Source organism: Populus euphratica, unplaced genomic scaffold, assembly GCF_000495115.2.
Source record: "Populus euphratica unplaced genomic scaffold, PopEup_1.0 scaffold495.1, whole genome shotgun sequence".
NCBI classification, from domain to species: domain Eukaryota; kingdom Viridiplantae; phylum Streptophyta; class Magnoliopsida; order Malpighiales; family Salicaceae; genus Populus; species Populus euphratica.
Genome location: NW_011500371.1, coordinates 1 through 19,434, shown reverse-complemented (window position 1 = coordinate 19,434; position 19,434 = coordinate 1). Strand labels below are relative to the sequence as shown.

At 32.0% G+C, this 19,434-nt stretch overlaps 1 protein-coding gene across 5 annotated transcripts; it reads right to left on the bottom strand.

Annotated features, from left to right (window-relative positions):
• Positions 1–5,712: 5,712 nt before the first annotated feature.
• LOC105114135 (acyl-protein thioesterase 2-like) lies at positions 5,713–18,196 on the bottom strand. 5 transcript variants are annotated; one of them, XM_011010571.1, is made up of 10 exons: positions 17,944–18,192; positions 17,701–17,796; positions 17,057–17,171; positions 16,423–16,459; positions 16,227–16,296; positions 15,370–15,474; positions 14,959–15,109; positions 14,803–14,882; positions 6,230–6,323; positions 5,713–6,158 (listed from the first exon to the last, which is right to left on the bottom strand). In XM_011010571.1, exons 2-10 carry the CDS (start codon positions 17,729–17,731, stop codon positions 6,071–6,073), a joined length of 771 nt encoding a protein of 256 aa, XP_011008873.1. In that variant the 5' UTR covers positions 17,732–17,796; positions 17,944–18,192; the 3' UTR covers positions 5,713–6,070. The 5 variants fall into 5 exon arrangements, with proteins under 5 accessions (XP_011008873.1, XP_011008874.1, XP_011008872.1 ...); XM_011010572.1 differs by having other exon boundaries at positions 17,972–18,192; XM_011010570.1 differs by having other exon boundaries at positions 17,999–18,192.
• Between the last annotated feature and the right edge of the window lie 1,238 nt (positions 18,197–19,434).

Sequence of the window (19,434 nt, the reverse complement as noted above, 5' to 3'; positions counted from 1 at the left end):
TTTGGGGGTTGTCCCCGAAGCTTTAGCACAAGGGAACATCATTGAAAAAATAATTAGAGAGGAATTACAGGTCTCCATAATATTGGCTCGAATGAATGCAATGTTTAACCATATTGATGCCTTCATTGCGTTACTAGGAGGTCTAAGCACATTAGAAGAGATCTTTCATATTTCCTCTTAGGCCCAACTGCACATTCACCATAAATCCATAGGTCTGTTAAATGTTAATGGTTATTATGATAAGTTGTTGTTTTTTCTTGATTATGTTGTGGAACAGGAATTTCTAACATCTTCTACACGACAAATCATAATCTCTGCTGCTACTGCTGAACAATTGATTGACCAACTATAATCTTTCATTCCTGTAATTGATCCTTCCATGAGTCGCATAAATTGATCATCTAAAGAAAGCCATAAAAAGTTTAGATTAGATTTGAGTCTTTATTTGTAATTTTTTTTGTCCTTTTGTTTTATTATTGTATTTTGTTATTTTTTATTTTTGTTTCAGTGTGTTTCAGGTTTGTCAGTGTTCGTTATTTCAGGTGATATCTTCTATACTCTATCTTTCTACCTTAGAACATTAAGAACAATGTCTCGTTTTGGTTGGGGGGAGAGGGTGGTAGCTAAAAAAAAATTAACTAACTGTGTTTTCTATTTCATAAAGCATGTGCAAAATTATTGTTACTATGATGGCAGAGTAAAGGAGATCATTTTATGACTTTTGAGATACATCTTAGTAACCATTCTTAATAAGGTCTATCATAATACTTCTTGAAATATTCAGGTTTACAAACTATATCATTACTATCACTTAATTTTGCTCATATACTCATTTAACATGTATTCTTAAACCTTAATTTACACATACACGCACTTTAACAAATGATTGTGGGTTGCACATTGGATTATTACATTATTTATGTTCTTTTGTTAAACGTAACAACTAAGGGAAAGGGATAATATATAATTTAAAAAAACAAAAAAAATGAAATGATGATAATAAAAATATAGATAAGTTTGGTTTTGCAGCCTCCCTAACCTAAGCAATTAAGCACGACGGGGTGTTTTAACACCTAATACCCTAAAGTCAACTGACTTGGGAGCTATTGGCTCAACGCTTGTTACATGGGCTGAGGAGAAAAGCTTAAGGGAATCAAACATTGCACTATTTACATATCAGTATCTGCGATCCGAGTTACTAAGCTCGTAAGAGTGTCTCAACACCTAATGCCCTAAGACCAACTGGTCTGGGAGTCATTAGCCGAAAGTTCATTACATGGGTTAAATATGTATAGTATTTTAAGTTATATGTATATATATTAAAAAAATAAATAAGAAGAAAAAAAGAGAAAAAAAAGTAAAAAAAATAATAATCTCAATCCAAGGAAGTTAACCTTAAACATTAGAACAAAAATTTTGTTTTCTTCCAAGAAAAGCCCCATAATTATGTGTTAATATATTGAACACTTTTGTACCATTATAATAGCTTTCAATTACACATATAAAGCTGCCTAAATCATTCTAAACTTGTACATTTTTCTACTATCACATTCCAACTATCATAATAACCCATATTTTTATGGATTTGGATTATCATAACATTTTATAAATACCTAATCTATGGTTGTCAATCTAACAACATTCAATAAAGAAGAATGAGACAACATACTACATATATATTCACTTTTAGCTCACTCATTTACCACATGTGCATGTATATTAGTTCACACAATAAACCCTTAATTATTTAACCAAAACCAAGGTTTTCTCTCCTTTAATTTTTTTTTCTACCAAAATATTCATCCACAACAACTAATACACACTTAAATTTCAAACATACTAACTCGTTTTAATGTCCTAACTTTTTTGTCAACCATTTCTATAACCTATTTAGTCAATAATGTTCAATGTTTAATATTTTAATAATGTTCAATGTTTAATATTTTATCAAACACATTGTAAGTATTATTAAACTCATCAATTGAATATAAATTTCATATACTCATCCTCTCTAAACACATCAACAAGAATTTATATATTATAACTCAACTTAAATGGTTATAATCTAAATTTAAACATACATAATCAAAATCAAACACACAATTAACTCCAAATCATACCCAAACCCAAAACCCTATAAATTTCACCAATATGGTCGGCCATCCAAGTTTGAAAATCCATGGCTGGCCTTAAATTCATCTAGTTATCTATAAATTATTAAATCTCTAAGAATTTTAACTAATAAGCATTTCTTTAATCAATTTTTAATTTCACATATCTTAATATCCACTACAATTTAAGAAAAATAAAAATATATAACATCAAAATAAAATTAAAGGAAGATAAACCTTCATACAACCTTAAACAACACCAATTTAAAATAAATTTAATAAGGGTATCCAAAATCTCACCTCTTTCTTTCCACTAATAATCATAATTTCATAACCCTAATGAAACATTACAAACACTCAAACCTCTTTAATTTTCATAAATTTTGTAATTTAATTTTGAGTTAGAAATTACACCCTAATATGCACTTTCAAATCTTTTAGTAAAAGAAGCAAAGATGAACCCTCCTATTTCTTATTTTTTTTCTATCTAAATAGTTGGTTATATGGTGTTTATAAAAAAAAAATTCCTTTTATTTTTCATCAATTATTACTTCATCTTTTTTTCTTTATTTTTATTTATTTATATTAACTGACACAGAGTTTATATAATGAAATAGGGTATTTATATGATTAATTGTTAAATTCCTTGTATCTACTAGTTATTTTGAATCGGTATTTACACCATTAAACCTATGGTTACAATGTTTCTTTTTTTTTAAAAAAAAAAAGATTTTATCTACAATATAGGTAATTACCTTTCTTTAAAAATAAGTTCAAATCCTTTTTTTCTCATTTTCAACTCCTTTTCCTAAATCAACTCTTGGATTTAAGATTTTCTTCTTACCACTTTCACTATAGAAAACATCTTATTCTATAATTTCTTTTCAATATATTTTGTGGTCTTTACTGATTTTACTTCAATTGTCAAATCTTCTTTGATTTCAATCAGGATTTATGAAGAAATTTGAGAAATATCCAATTTCTTTTTTTAGAGCAATGAAACTTGAAATACTTTATGGGTTTTAGATTGGTGGGATGGTAATCCCAATCAGTATTTTATTGGTCTAATTCTCTTTATAATCTTAAAGGGATCAATATACCTTGAAACCAATTTTCCTTTCTTTCCAAAAGAAATTATGTTTTTCTAGGGATTTATCTTTAGAAATACGCAATTACTATAATAAACTTTAAGTGTTTCTTTTGGTTTTTAACTTAGTTTTTTTTTGTTTATCTTGAGTTTTTTTTCATCATGACCTTAATTATCTAGACATTATTTATAGTTCATTCAAACCACCTTTAGTCCTAATGATTCCCTTCTTTAGCTTTATCCTAATATAATGAAGTCTGACATTATCTCTCATATAATGCTTTAAATAAAGCCATATTTGTATATCATGATAATTGTTGTTATATACAAATTTCACTAACGATAAATAACTCTCTCAACATCCTCTATAATCTAAAATAAAGACTTGAGAAGGCCTTTTAATATCTAGATAGTCATTTCTAATTGTCTATCAGTTTGAGGATGAAAAGTTATGTTTATACTTAACTTTATTTGTAAAGCATGCTATATACTCGCCCATAATCAAGAAGTAGATCAAAGATCTTGGTCATAAATAATAAATACTAGAACCCCATGTGGTTTGACCACTTTGTCAATGCATAACTTAGCTAATTTATCCACTAAATCTGTTATTTTTATTGGTAAAAACAAGGCAGACTTAATAAGTCGATAAAAAACATTCTAAATTGCATCATTTCATCTATCACTCCTCGTAAGTCCTAACACAAAATCTATAAAGATGTTCTCCCACTTTCATCCCTGTAAAATAAAAGGCTAAAATTCACTAACTAATTTTTTTTTTATCAGCTTTCACTTGATGACAAGTAGCACTTCTTGTTAAACATTTTGCTATCTTTTTCTTTATATTAAGCTACTAATAATATTTCCTTTCCACCCACCATCATAATTTCACTACCCTAACTAAGCACAATAAACACTCAACCTTTTTAATTTTCATGAGTTTCTTTATTTAATCTTGAGCTAGAATCACATTTTAGCGCCTATTTGAAATCCTTTAGGAAAAAAAAAGTAAAGATGTGAACTCCCCTCTCTTAATCTCTCTCTCTCTCAATCACTGGTTATATGAAATTTCATATTTTTTTCATCAATTACTATTTTATCCTTGTTTCTTCAATTTTTTTTTTCTCAAGTTTACATCAAATGACTTAGGGTTTACAAGATAAGACAAATGATTTTTTTATATTTACTGGTTATTTTTTTTATCTAGATTTACACCATTAATCTCAAGGTTTACAATGAATCCAAGTACAGATAAGAAGGATCGTCATACACCCATGCCATAAAAACTAGAAAGAAAAACTAATTTATCAGATTACATATGAATAATGATGGGTCCCTTTATATCTCCATGCAACCATGAACCTAAATAGGATGTCAAGTCATGCTTAATAATGTTTCTCATCTTCTAGTAAGCATCTTTATCGAGAATTATTTCTAGAAAGCCTAGATAGGTCTTTGACCCATTTTCTTTTATCCAGGTCAATCTTAATCTATCCATCGTTAACCAAGAAAACGAATAATATAAATATTAAATATGCCTGCATTTCCTTAATATAAGAATATAAGGTACGTAGAGAACTAATTTAAAAAATAGTCCATAATTGAGCCCACAAATCATAAGATCAACATTTTATAATAATTGACTGGTTTTTTAAACGTATATTCCAAGTTGTCTAAAGTTTAGACGGTAAAAACATAACTATCTTGACCCTATTATTAACCACCACAACATACTCGTGTGCTCAATGTTATATAAACCTCGTTAAGCTGAAGATTAGTGATACTACTTTTTCAATGTAAAAAACTCTCTTTAAACCTGGCTTTAAAAACATGTTCTACACAACTTTCTCAACTTTTTAGTGTCTTTATCTTTTTTAACTTAAACATTGCAGAATTACTACTTTAACAGATAACTTTCTTTATTTTGCAAAACATCCATAACCCGCATTCATTCAAGAACTCGGCCCATACCAACCTTGGAACCTCCATCATAAATTGAGGTTTTATCACCTCATCAACATATCATATGTCTATTTGTTGGATTTTAATGGATCGTTGGATCACGATGGGAATTAACTAATCAAAATCTGAATAAATGGAAAAATCAATCGGGAAAAGCAGTTGCCACAGAGCCGATTGGGACGTAGTCGATAATTTGAAGGCAAATCTGAAGCTACCTTTCTCTACTCGTGCTGGACAGTTGGGGCTTATATTGGGTCTGACTCCAAGCTCCCACAAAACCCCGATGGAAAACAGGGGGGGTGAGTAGTAATATGAAAATTAAACTCCTGATGGATAAGCCTTATGGTGGCAAGTCAAATAATAAAACCTTGCTTGGCTTCGAGATTTCATGCTCTCAAGATTCATGAACCCAAGTACCATAATTTCAACTACTCAAAGCACGGCACCGACGAGGACCCAGAATGAAACTTGAAGGGTGTTCTATTGTCTCTTTGAAGTTCCACCGTGGAAAACAGGTTTACCATGCTTTGTGTTCCATGAAACACCCAATAATTTCAGAAAAGAGCCTTCATTACGAGTTTCTGATCATGTACTTAGACCTCTGTAACGACAGACAATACAACATCAAGTCTCAAATGTGGCAATTAATATGAACGTTCAACTTTCAATGCTAAACTGCGGGAAAGCACATAAATGACTCGAAATAAATGCAATTCCCTAACTTAAAAAATGCAGTCCAACCCAACTCCTTGGTACACGAGTACCAACTTGTCACAGAGAGCATTGTACTACATGTATAACATGCCCGGAACCCCTTTTGGCAACTTTATTTTGTTTGTGCCACTGAATATTTTCTGCTTCAGTTTTTTCCCGCCCATGCAAATCCTTCATGCATGCACAGAACGTCAAATCATGGAGAACGCCCTCCAAGCCCCAACTTAGAAGTAAGCCAAGCACAAACCTCATCCATCTCTTCAGGGATTGTGTAGTGACCAAGCCTGTATAATGGAGCAAAAATAATCAAAAGTTGACTCCTGTATGTCAAAGAGAATTGAAATAAGATACATACCCATTGTATGCTTTGAATGTTGCATCCTGGAATCCATTAGAAACCAAAACCCGTGAGGATTTTTCACCAAATTTGTAAGGAACCACATCATCACCTGTAATCAATTAAAGTCCAAAATCAAGATGATCACAGCATTCCCCACACCTAAGCAGACAGGTAAGTGGAAGCCACACTAATGGCTGACCATTTAATGTTAATGAAAAGCTACAGAATCTCTCTAATGGTACTCTGATGTGTTGATATTATGATTCGAATTAATACATGTCTCGTACAGAACACACCTTGTGCACAGCATACATTAGATGACACAAAAATGCTTCACATTCCAAGTTTACAAAATTACAAGATAACATTTGAACATAAATTTCCCGCAACCTTGCAGGAGGAATGCCTACTACCCAAGTGTGGCAGTCTCTCAGGTCACCATGAGTTGGACAAAATTATTGCTTCTTAAATATTTGGGGAATCAAAAGCAGTTATGTGAAAGTGACAAGTTTCCCTTTTAATAACCATTAATAAGGTGCGAGGCAATATAGTGATAGTGAAACAAAACAGTTTTTTAAACGAAAAATTTATGAAGTTCACACAATATGCTAGAGAGAGCACCTGACAAAAATATGATTGTATAGGAAATTATTTGCTATAATATAATTCAAGATTTTTAGTATTATTTAGGAGTTTTATTGTTTATTATTTGGAGAAACCTCAATTTAGTCCCAAACCTCTCAATTATATCAATTTTTTAATAGATGTCAGTGATCAATGGCCAATTCATCATCCCTGTCACTGAGTTTGGATGAAGTTTGCTGTGGCTTATGTTTATTATGTTAGTCATTTTTAATAGGCCTAAAGGTCTTGCCTTTCATCCATAGATCTTTTCAGCTTTGACTCACAAATCTTCTCCTCTATGTAGAATTGTAAGACAAGTGAGGCACTTACTTATTTCATTGAGAGGTTTTTCATAATTTTCTTGTGCTAATTATATGGCTATACTACAATCAATATACCTCTTTCCTGTAAGAGTATTAGTGACTCGGTCTGCTATATTTCTCCTTTACCAAGAAATCCTTCTATGGTAGGAGCAGCTATTGTTGATGTCACCTTAGGGAATGAGTCGTTATTAACCTTCATTTGCTTTTCCAAGAAGCGAATGCCACTAGCTTTCAATGCCTTCTGGATTTGATTTCTAAGGACGACACAAAGTTAGTATTCATCTCTACATGAGTCATGTTATTTACAGTATTTCTTCCCCTTCATTGGAAAAGTGAATGCCACTAGCTTTCAATGCCTTCTGGATTTGATTTCTAAGGACGACACAAAGTTAGTATTCATCTCTACATGAGTCATGTTATTTACAGTATTTCTTCCCCTTCATTGGAAAAGTGAATGCCACTAGCTTTCAATGCCTTCTGGATTTGATTTCTAAGGACGACACAAAGTTAGTATTCATCTCTACATGAGTCATGTTATTTACAGTATTTCTTCCCCTTCATTTGCTTGGCAGTGGAGAATGTGTGGTTCCCTGGGAATTTGATTTGTCCTCCCCACATCAATTGGTCAAATCAGCTCTCTTGATGTGAAGGGTTTTTTTTTTTTTTTTCATCGATCACTTTAGTCATTTTTGTTCCTTTAGCAACAAGTTTATTAGCCTTTTGGGGCTTTTTTAATGTAGAGTTCTCAAACAGTTTTTCCTATTTGAGTTGTCTATGATATCAGTTGTTGTTGAACTTCTTCAAACTCATGTTGTTTGAGTCAATCATTGACTAGTCAATTGTGAGCTTGTTTAAGTAGCCAGCTAAGTATGTTCCCCAAAGTGATTTCTTGTTTGCTCACTTTGCCTGCATCTTTTCATATCAGACAGTGTCGTTCATAAGGGTGTAGATATCTAAATACTTAGTCCCTACAAATCATTTTTTCATATTCCACTACATCCCTAGTTTTTAGAGTCAATTCGCTTGTACTTTGTTATGGTTGTAGTGCACTTGGTTTTCAAAGTTTTGAAACAAAAGCATAACTCTCTATGACCTCTCCTAGTTCTAGGATTATCTTTACCCAAGTTAGCTAGTGTCGCCTCTAGTTTAGTTCTATAAAAATGCTAGTGAAAACAAGTCTCCATATCTTCTTAACTATTTGATGGAGTCAGGTGGCAATGTAGAAAACTAATGAAAGACAATCATGGTTAGTGACGAACCAAATAGCCTCAGTTCCACAAAGGGATTAGTAGCACTATCCCCACACTAATTAGTGAACTTGGTGATGTGTTTCCTTATTGACTAGTCACTCTCCCCAAAACACTATTTGAAGTCAACTATCTTCATTCCACCGTAAATGGTTGCAACCAATCAATCCATTCATGATATGGATGTTTATAAGCAAGCTTGGTCATGCATCCAACGTCTAGCCCCATTTCCATATCTATCAATTCTCCTTGCATGATGGTTGACCTAAGGTATAGGAAAATTCAAATTGCCTTGCTAGAAGGTAGCTTGTGGGGCACTGAACTACCCAAGCACAAGTTGAGCCAGCTATAGATAAGATAGTTGAGCCATGTAATTGGTTTGAGGCTTATCTATAGACTTGTGGGATAAGTGGTATTTCACGAGTGATCATGCTCAAATTGGGTCAAGTTTGTTGTGGTGTCTCCTGTGTGATTATGTGATACCCATAATATAGCTAAGAACTTTCAAACATTCACATTAGAGTTCTTGTTAACAAATATATCCTAGGGCTCGTCCCCTAAGAATCTGCCCAAGAGGAGTATCCAATCAATTCTACGAGAGGTTGTTTTTGTGGTTATAATTTTAAAAAAAGTAATTAGGTGTGGTTAGTTGGATTTAGATACATGTTTTGTAAAAATTATGGTTGAAGTTTATGTGTAGCAAAAAACATATATAAAATGTTCAGTTGTGTTTGGAAGTGTGGTTGCGGTTTGTTTTTCAAAGTGTTTTTCACTTGTAAATATATCAAAATAATTTTTTTATTTTTTAAAAATTATTTTTGATATCAGCGCATCAAAATAATCTGACAACACAAAAAATATTAATTTGAAGTAAAGAAAATAAAAAAATTTAATTTTTTTCAAAAGCACCTATAAAACACAAAAACAAACAGAGCTTTACGAAACTATGTTAAAAAAGCATGTAAAAATTACTTTACAAAAATTGTGTTTCAAACTCAATTTTTTAGTGGGTTCTATAGTATAAGACACAGTTTGATTTGTTACCAAACACCATGCTACGTTTGTTGCACCACAAACGCAAAAGCAGTTGCAAAACAAACACAGCCTACCTAAGCTCATTTTGGATTTTATTGATTTGATCGACCATAACCTATGTGGTCTTGTTTACTACCACAATATTATTGTGGTAAGTTGTGTTGGCTACAAAATCTATTTTAAATTAGAAAGGTCTTCAATCAACATAAGATAAAAAGACATACCTTTTGAGGGAGTCACTGCTGATTGATTGGAGTTCAGCCAAATTGATTGTGACAATCTAATGATGCTATTAAGCTCCTAAAAATGAGAGCTATGAGACTGTTAAGGCATAAAACCCTCTGTACCTACTAGGTGTTAAGAAACACTGTGGTTTTGTCTAGGAACAATTCTTTGTTGATGTGGGGAATTAGACGATGTCGATCCATCATGTGAAACTTCTAATGGAAGTTGCTCCATTGTCCTATATGTTTGTGAGTTGTTTTTCTTCTCCTAGTCGAAGGAATGGCCTCTGTTAATTGTGTGGACTGCTTGATCCCTAATCATTATAGCCATGACCATGGTTTTACCATATTAGTTTTTTTTGGCATGATGACTAAAATGTTATTATTTTAATAAATTTTTCCCATTGGACATGTGCCAATCTGTTAATCGATCCGAGTACCATCGATATTTATCCCACTAGGCGTGTGACAGTCTTGTTCTAAATAAGAATTGATCGTCAATTAATAACTTAAATCATCATCTCTTTAGTCGATGGTCAATCTCAGTTATCTTCACTGGTATGCTAAAAAATACAAAGTAAACTATTGTTCTTGATCAAATGACGCGTGGTTGTTTATTTTTGGAATAAAAAGACTTCTGATCAAATAAATTCTCTCCAAGAAATGATTCTCTTAATTTGTTATCATACGTGGATAGAGGTAATCATTAAAGTTTTATTATTTTTCTACTCTCTTTCATTACATGCTCTTACATGTTATGTTATGGAAAATCAAAACTAAGTTGGGAGATTCTTCAACAACAAAAAGGTTTGCTAGTCTAGAAATAAGTAATAATGATAGGTTTCTTGGTTTAAGGGTTTCAATTTTAGTTAAAGGCTATTTTGTAAGAAGAGGCATGATTGTAAATTCTACATGCAAATCAGGTTTATTCTAGTAACTTTCTGAATTACGTTGTCTGCTCTTATTTAGGAAGTTGGTGTCTTAGTCTTTAATAGTCCCCGTTTAGTTTCTTACCTCGTCAAGTAAAGATTAGCAATCCTAGTATTTTATGGAATCCTATTAATAGAGATGATGTGTTTTATTTTTTTACAAGTTAAGTTATGTTGAAGGTTTGGTGCACAAGGTTTCTCGTGAGTTCAAAATATAAATACCTCATTTAAGTTTGTTTAGTTGTTAAATTTTCAATTTTTTATTCTTTTAGGTTTCCTTTTGTTTATTTTGTTTGTGTTAGGTTTGAGTGCATAATGGCAAAAAAGGAAGTCCTTTTCGAATGCTTTAGAAGATGCCTCGGCATTTTGGACATAACTTTCTTTCTAATCGAGAAATCAAGTGATTTTGGCACCATTAAAAAGCTATCTTGAAGGACAACAATTCTTATGTTTATCACTTTGGCCAAGATCAACCTATCTCAAAGAGAAAATCTGACCACAATTCGACTACCTAACATAATCAAATATGAAAAAAGATGTTTCTGCAAATACGTCAACTTTATGGATTAAACTGGGTATTCTCTAAAAGAACCAAATGATGTGCCATAATGCTTGGAAAGCTATAGAAATCTAGAGAATTTTGCAGTTTACGATTCCGAGTTCTCTGGAAGAAGTTGCATTCATTTTATTATTAGTGGTCCGGTGCTAGAATTATGTGCAATTTTGAACTTTCCAACATCACAACTTACTAGTCTTTGTAAGAAAGCATCCAAACATATAGAGTAATTTGGGGAAACCTAGATATTGTATTTAATTCATAATAAGTCAGCTACGATTGCTAAACACAACTAGAGGTTCAATTTGGAAGAGGGAAGTGCATTGAAGTTGGAATCCTAATCCAATTAGTAAACAAAATCCTTAATAAAAAGGGATTTAATTCCTACCTTTTCTCATAACCCCAATGTGACATTTTCAGGAGGCTGACATTAAAATCAAGAGAGAGAAAAAACTTTCGGCAAAAAGAAGGGGAAGACAATTATCAATCATTCATTCATTCAACAAGAATTCACCAATGGAGACTACATGGAGAGATGCTGGCAACAACAAATTTCTTTTTAGTTTCTCCTTCATCTCGTTTCCTTTTATGTCAATGTTGATAGCCAGCCTGTTTTTATTTCTTTCCATCATGAACTAATTCCTTTAGCGAGGGCTATAATGTAGGTGAACTATGATGTTTTTGTTCCATTATTCAATGTTGTTTTGAGTTTAATGATTTCATGTTGGGTGCTCATCACTATTTTTAATTTTCGAATATCTAGCCAGTATTTGAATGATTTGATGGTTATACTGAGACTGAGAGGTGATATATACTTGCTTCATGTGTGATGAATGCCATAAATTAAGGGAAATCTAGAGATAGACATGCAATTTGTGTGGATATGTTATGCAAGAATCTATGAAACTTAATGCATTTTTATACATTTAAATTTGCATAGAGATACAATAGGTTAACATATGAAAGTAATTTCAATGATGCTGGAGAGATTGTTGGATAGGTTGGGGAACCTCAAATGTCAGCATTAGTTTTTATTCTTGATTAGCATTATTTAAGGATTTATTATAGATTGGTTGTGGTAAAAATGGATGCTTTAGTGTTTCAATCGATTGATAATTTGTCAAGTTGTTAGTTTGCTATTCTGTTATTTAATTTTTCATGAGTTCAATCACTCAAATAATCATTTAGTTAAATATAATTGAATTAAATCAAGTTTAAAACTAAATAGGATTCATAAATCTCTATGAGTTCGACACTCTTTCTCATCACTCTTATTACTTGTTCAATTTCATGCCTTGCGAAACACCACATCAGTTTCTTGTTCTATATATTGTCGTTCTATTTTCTCGTAAGTCTTCTTCATTACTTCAATGTTCTTTTGCTACAGTACTGCCAGCTACTGCTGTTCACAGGCTGATTTCTTTTCATTTCTTCCTAAACAAGTTCTGTTCAACTCTAATTCTGCAAATAACAAACCAGAAACCCTTAGGACACAAATATTAAAACTATGCTACATCAATTGGGTATCAAAACACAGGCAGATCCTTCTCTCTTTTCTGAGTTGCTTTCTCACAAGCTATTTACTTTTCCCCAAACTCTTCCTGCAAAGTTTGGCCACACTGAAGTTTCATCAAATTTTGAGTCTTTTTCAAAGGATTTTGGGAATTCTCGAAAACAATTTATAAACTACAAACATAATAGCATTGATAGCATCAACATTGGATGAGATCAACGAGATGTTACATACTTTAACATCAAATGATCAAAAGAAAAGACTCGTTGAATCAGCTACCATGCAAGCATATGAACTGCCTAAATTAGGTCCAAAATCAACCCATATGCTTCTTTCAATCATGCTAGCTTTTCAGCCTATATTTTTCAAGTACCAGAATCACACATATTTGTAGTCGTACATCAAAGGATTTTGATATCAAAATCGATGAATTTAATGGAGCTAGAAATTTGAGGGAGCTGTTTTAAAGCAAGCAGATAAGAGCAGACCTATGACAGATGAAGATAATAAGAATTGACATCAAGCATGAAGAGGTTTATACCAAGGAAAATGTGCAATTTGTGTCAACTATTGATTTCATAATGCCAAAGACATAACAATTTACCTTGAAAAATCACTCTTTGGCTTTGTGCAAGTTTTCTAAAATAAGTCAAGCAAAGCAACCTCCAAGCTTTCCTACTTGTGCATGTTCTATGAATTTTCAAACTTCAACATTTCAAAACTCAAGGTCCAATTTTTCTGAAGAAGGGGAGAATCAATGACGCACTTAAGTTATGGTTAAAGATGATTTATCAACTATGGAAAATCAAAACCAAGATGTGTGATTCTTCAACAAAGAGGTTTCTAGTCTAAGAACAAGCTACAATGATAGGTTTCTTAGTTTAAAGGTTTGAATTTCAGTCCTGGGTTATTATGTAAGAAGGGCAGAATAATAGCTTTTGCATGTTCCAATGAATAAAGGGTGTTCAAGCAACCTTCTGAATTTCTTGAAGGTCTGGCCTTATTTAAATGGTTAATGTCGTCGTGATGTAGAACCACAAATAGATCACTAAATCAATAGACACTCAATCTTAAGGTAACCAAAACAAGAGAGAGATCTTGGGTAAAACTCAAGAATTTATTTTGATTAATAATATGTTAAACAGAAAGTCTGCCTGTGGAGTTTATTTACATGCACCCAAATAAAATAAAAGTCCTAATAAAAGTGAGAAAATAAGAAAACTAAAATATTAAAATTAAACCCCACATTTCTTTCTAAAATAAGTAGCCCTAAAATATTTATTATGTGGGCCAACATCACTTAGTTTTAACAGTTTATTCCCATTTAGTTTCTTTCCAATCAAGTAAGAGTTGAGTTATTTTATTTTGAAGGCTTGGTGCCTAAAGTTTCTTCTTCAATCTCTTGTCCATCTATTTTCTCACAATTCTTCCTCTTGCCTTAATATTCAGCTGCTATGGCACTGCAAGCTAATGTTCATAGCCCAATTTCTCCCCAAACAAGTTCTATTCAACTATAATGCAGTAAGTAATAAGCCCTAGCTCAACACAAACCTTTCATGGGACACAGATGCCAAATCTGTCCTCACCAATTCTGCACCCCAAACAATTCATAACTCTTATTGTCTCTTGCAACCAACAATTAACCATCCAATCATCATACAAACAAATATGACTAAAATCTAACTTCTACCTTCAGTAACCGCTTACATAAGAGTTACTTAGAATAATTTACCTCCTTTTATTAACATCAAAAGAATGTACTCTAAGGTTTAAGCTTAAAGGTATCAAACATAGCAGAAAATATGGCCTCAAACAACAAAGACATAGCATCATGCAGATGCCCAGTGACAGTGCCAGGAAAGTAAATTATAAAATATAAGTCATTGCACAAATGATCTTGTAAACACCAGGGTCTTCTGATCATGGATTTCACAGAAGTATACTGGTTTTGGGTAAAACACACACATATATTGTGTAATAATTGGCCCCCCTGTCAATTAATATATTACAGCCTGATTGCAATTAAGCAAGAACTGCTCATGCCTAGATCTTTTGATAGAGCTCCCAACCTCTTGTAAATAAGAGAACATAACAGGATATCCAATAAGATATGCATATAAGAGAAAGTGCTGAATACCTTTGCCATGACAGAGCAATATAGGCAATGAAGCAGCACGTCTTGCGGTTTCATCCCCTCCTATTTTCTTACTCAGGGTCCTGGGAAGTAACAGAGCATAAAATTATACGCAAAGAGTATATTACAAAAGAGAAAAACAGAGAGGAAAAACTAAACTTTGAACATGGAAGCCAGCCACTTAATCCAACAATTGCACTCAAATTGGCAGGGTATGCACTGCCATCTGAGTACTTTCCGGCAGCAAAGCAGGTAGCAGAATACATGGCAGTTGCAGCACCCATGCTGAAGCCTCCAATTCCAAGTCTAACTGTCACAGATATATTTGATATCGATATTGTGAAAAATCAGTAAGCAGTTTCAAGAGGGTATTATGATTTTGCATGATTGTCAATCGATCCATTATGCTAATGAAAAGGTATGAACTAGTCTCTCAAGTTGTTTCCTGAACCAGAATGAAGTTATTTTCCAAAAATAAGCATCATAGAATATGTCTGTGACAAAAATAGTCAAAATAATTTCCAAGTAACTCTCTCATCACATAAGAAATATCTGAAAAAGAAAACCTACTGTCAATGGGCTCTGTTGACAGCAAATTTGCCACATGTGCTGCTGCAGCATCCAGACCCACTGTATCATCAGGAGCATCTTCTGAAAGGTTTCCCACATCAAACCCTGATTTGAATCATCTTTTTAATTCAGTCTACTAGCTTAAAAAATAGGAACCATCAAAAGCCCCATGTAAAAAAATCTTCCATCCTAAAAACCCATCAAAAACATTTTTGTTTCCCTTAAACCAAAAACTAAATTTTCTACACCAAAGTATTCAACAAGTTAAATTCCACCAAGCACTAATAAGGTTTTTTTTTCAGTTAATTTGACTAAAACAACCCAAAACTAAAAACGCAAAAAGAATTACTATGTGAAAACCTTTGTAAAAAATTATGCTTTACAGAATACCTCTCTCTCTCTCTATCTAATTTTTTTTTTAATTCCTTTTAATTCTTCCATTTGTAACTTAGAAACTATTTATTGTCATGGGTTCAAATAAATATTGAATCTACCTATTCCACTTGGTGTTGAACTTACAACCAAACAATCTTAAAATATAATATACCCATTTTTGCACGCTTCAAATTTACTCATCTAATAATTACTCCAGTAATCAACACAATTTTTTTTAACTTGTAAAAAAATGACCTAATTAATGCAACAGAATTAAGTTTCACCCCTATTTTCAAAACGATTCCTCTTTAATATTTAATATAAATAAAATTAAGGTGAACGATATGAGGAGTTGACACAGTTGGTTCTAAAACATTGTTTCCTTTAAAATTCTTGTAGGACTCATGACTGGTTTATCTGGTTGCTACGGTGATTTTATTACAATTAAGAAGGATCAGATATGGCAGAACAAGAAAACTTACAAGCTGTTGATGGGAAACCCCCGAATACAGTTACAGGTTGAGTTGGTGCAGTTGGGCATATCCATTTAATCTATACCAGATAATAATGATTAGTGTGCAGTTATCAGTGATTAAAATTCCAATCATTCAAACATATGCAAAACAGTTCATGATTCAAACAAGTATTGCTAAGTTTTTTTAGTGTACTTGTCCTTACATTTGGAAGAGGAAGAGTCTCCAAGAGCTGTGACCAGCTGCCAAACAAGATCAAACAATACATAATTTTTTTAAATAAATAAATAAAGAACAAACTCCCACCAGATGAAATTGAGCCAGTTTGATACACCCCCTCCCTCCCTCCTTCCTTTTTGGACAAGCAACCAATCTTTGTAAAGATGAGAAAAGCACTAATCCTAAAGCCATTTAAAAACTCATATAGAATATGAGAGGTGATTTGGTTATTACAAGAGAATACATTGCAAAAGCAAAAAACGAAGTTGAAGCAGGGACAACCTAATACACAGAAATATGCCACAAAGAATATGCAAGGATCGTCCCTCACTATTTTTTTTTTTATTATTATTATTATGAAAATAAAATCAAGGATGTGTGTATCTAGTGCAGAATGCCGCCTCCACCTTAGTCGTCTATGCAGCCACTGCACTAGATTAAATTTCAAAGAATCTCATGCAGCTAAGTGAATGAATAATGTATTGTAGAAAAACAATTGTGAAAACACTTCCATTTACATATTCATATAGGCTAAACATATCAAAGGAACTCGATTCATTTTGTAGAAGATACCTACCAAAAAAATTGATATGACAAACAAATAGGAGATTGATATTTACCTTGAGCCATTATCGCCAAGCCCATGTAGCCAAACAACAGTGGCAAGGTGTTTACCTTTGGGCTTAACCACATAAGTCCTTCCGAATTCTATAGCTCTTCTAACAGTTTTACCACCTAAATGGATGTTAAAATAGAGTTCAGTTACATAATAAAAGGTAAAATGAGTTGAAGATTAGTATACAATGCAGAGATCATTCAATCAATACGTGTTTGTTAGTGCTTCCTGTTGGTAGTCATCCGTGCAGGATAAATGACATTAAGGCTATATTTTTCAAGAGGGATGGATAAGAGGAAGGATGAAATAAGTAAGGTGGAAGGATAGAGCATTATCCATCCAGTTGTTTGGTTAATAAGGGAAGGGAAGGATGAGAGTCGATTCATCCAAAATTGAAAGCATTCAAAATTACAAAGGGATGGAATCAATCCTTTCAATTAAAATAAACCCAAATTGGGAGTTCAAGAAATTAAGAGGAAGGATTGGAGGGATCCCTCCAATCCCACCTTGGTTCCTCATCCTTCTTGCCACACAATAGATGCAATCAGTCCCTCCTATCCAATCCCTACCCTCCTATCCATCCTTCTTCCAATCCCTCCTAACAAACAGAGCGGAAGTTCATTACATAGCCAAGGAAATAAAACTAACCAGAAGCCAGGGAAGGACCAGCAAAACTCATGTTATCCCCCAGAGAGATAGCCAATGCCGAAATGCTTGTTGCAATGACTGAGAAAAGTACACAACCTGCAATCAAGAAAGATAGGACCAGCTTTAAAATCGAAAAAAAAAATTAAGGAATTATTCATTACGAGCAGATATTGCCTAGCCCTGATTCCAACCAATTTATAATGCTCCAAAAAGAGAGGAGGGGGGGAGAGAGAGAGATAATACTGTGTGCTAGAAAATGGAAATGATGAACCTGATAATTATTACAAATGAAACGCACCTAACTGTTGATGGGTAGAAGACGGGTCAAAAGTGAATTTAGTTAAGTTAGGGCTTTGGGAGCCTTACCAGTAGAGAAAACAAAACAAAAAAAAAAAAGATTTCCTCTGATTCTGGAAGCTCCAAGGCCAAGGCAACAACAACCCCACAAAGAAAGAGTGTTTTCTAGGACGACAGAAGAAAAAATTGGCTATCCATCAACCTCCTTATATATACATTCACTACGCTACACGTGTACTTATTATCTATGTTCCTTTTCTTTTATTTAAGATTGAGGAAAAAAGCAATAAGGGTTTTAATACGTCAATATAGTAAAATTAAAACATGTTATGATAATGGTAGTTGTTATTTTTTAAAATATTTTTAGGTCAATATAGTAAAATTAAAACACGTAGTTGTTATTTTTTAAAATATTTTTTATTTAAAAATATATTAAAATATTATTTTTTATTTTAAAATATTATTTTTAATATTTGTATATTAAAATAAGTTAAAAATATTAAAAATATATTAATTTAAAATAAAATATTTTTATTTTTTTCAAAAAATATATTTAAAATAAAAAAAAAATAATCCCTGAAACATAGGTTTCCAAACATAAAAAAGTAATTTTTTTTTTATCGTTTTGAAAAGGTAAGAAATAAAGAATATTTTAGTTAAAAAAGAAAAAATTAAGAAGTATATACCTTTATATATTGCACAATTTTTCAGCCATATCTTTTATTATAAAATAAATCAATTTTTATTTTTATTTTATTTTTATGATATATCTCTTTTATTTTTATTTTTATATTTATATTTTAAATATGAATCGATAAAAATACATTTTTTATGAATAAAAAATACCCTTGAGTAAAAAACACCAAAGAAAAAACAACCACATATTTTGCAAGTGATAAATATTTCAATATATAACCAGAGGTATTCAAATTAGAATTTCTATGCCAATATATATTTGTTTTGTGTTCTAATAACTCAAATAGATATTTTCATTAATTGATATTGAAATTACTTCCATGAATATTGGCACGTGGCCATTAATTTAATTAAATAATTAGCAGACGGTTTTATTAAGAAAGTTTGAACAAAATAAATGTTATAATCGATTGATTGTTTTGTACAATAATATGATCAAGAGATGGTACTATGACACGAAGTTGATTAATATGGTCAAGCCACTTATCTATATTTGAAATGCTTTCCTGTTATGCCATTTAATTTTTTCCGAAAACACTTGACATGTCTAAAGATACGCCATTTTATTTTTGTTTTAATAAATAATAATTAAATTATCTTGCAAAGTAATATTGATAAGTATAACAAGTAACAGACACAATTTTATGTTGAAATTAAAATTTTAATTTAATTTTCAGATAAGTGAATGATAATTGCTGGTGTTAAAATTTTTATATAACAAAAGGATAATAAATTAAAAAA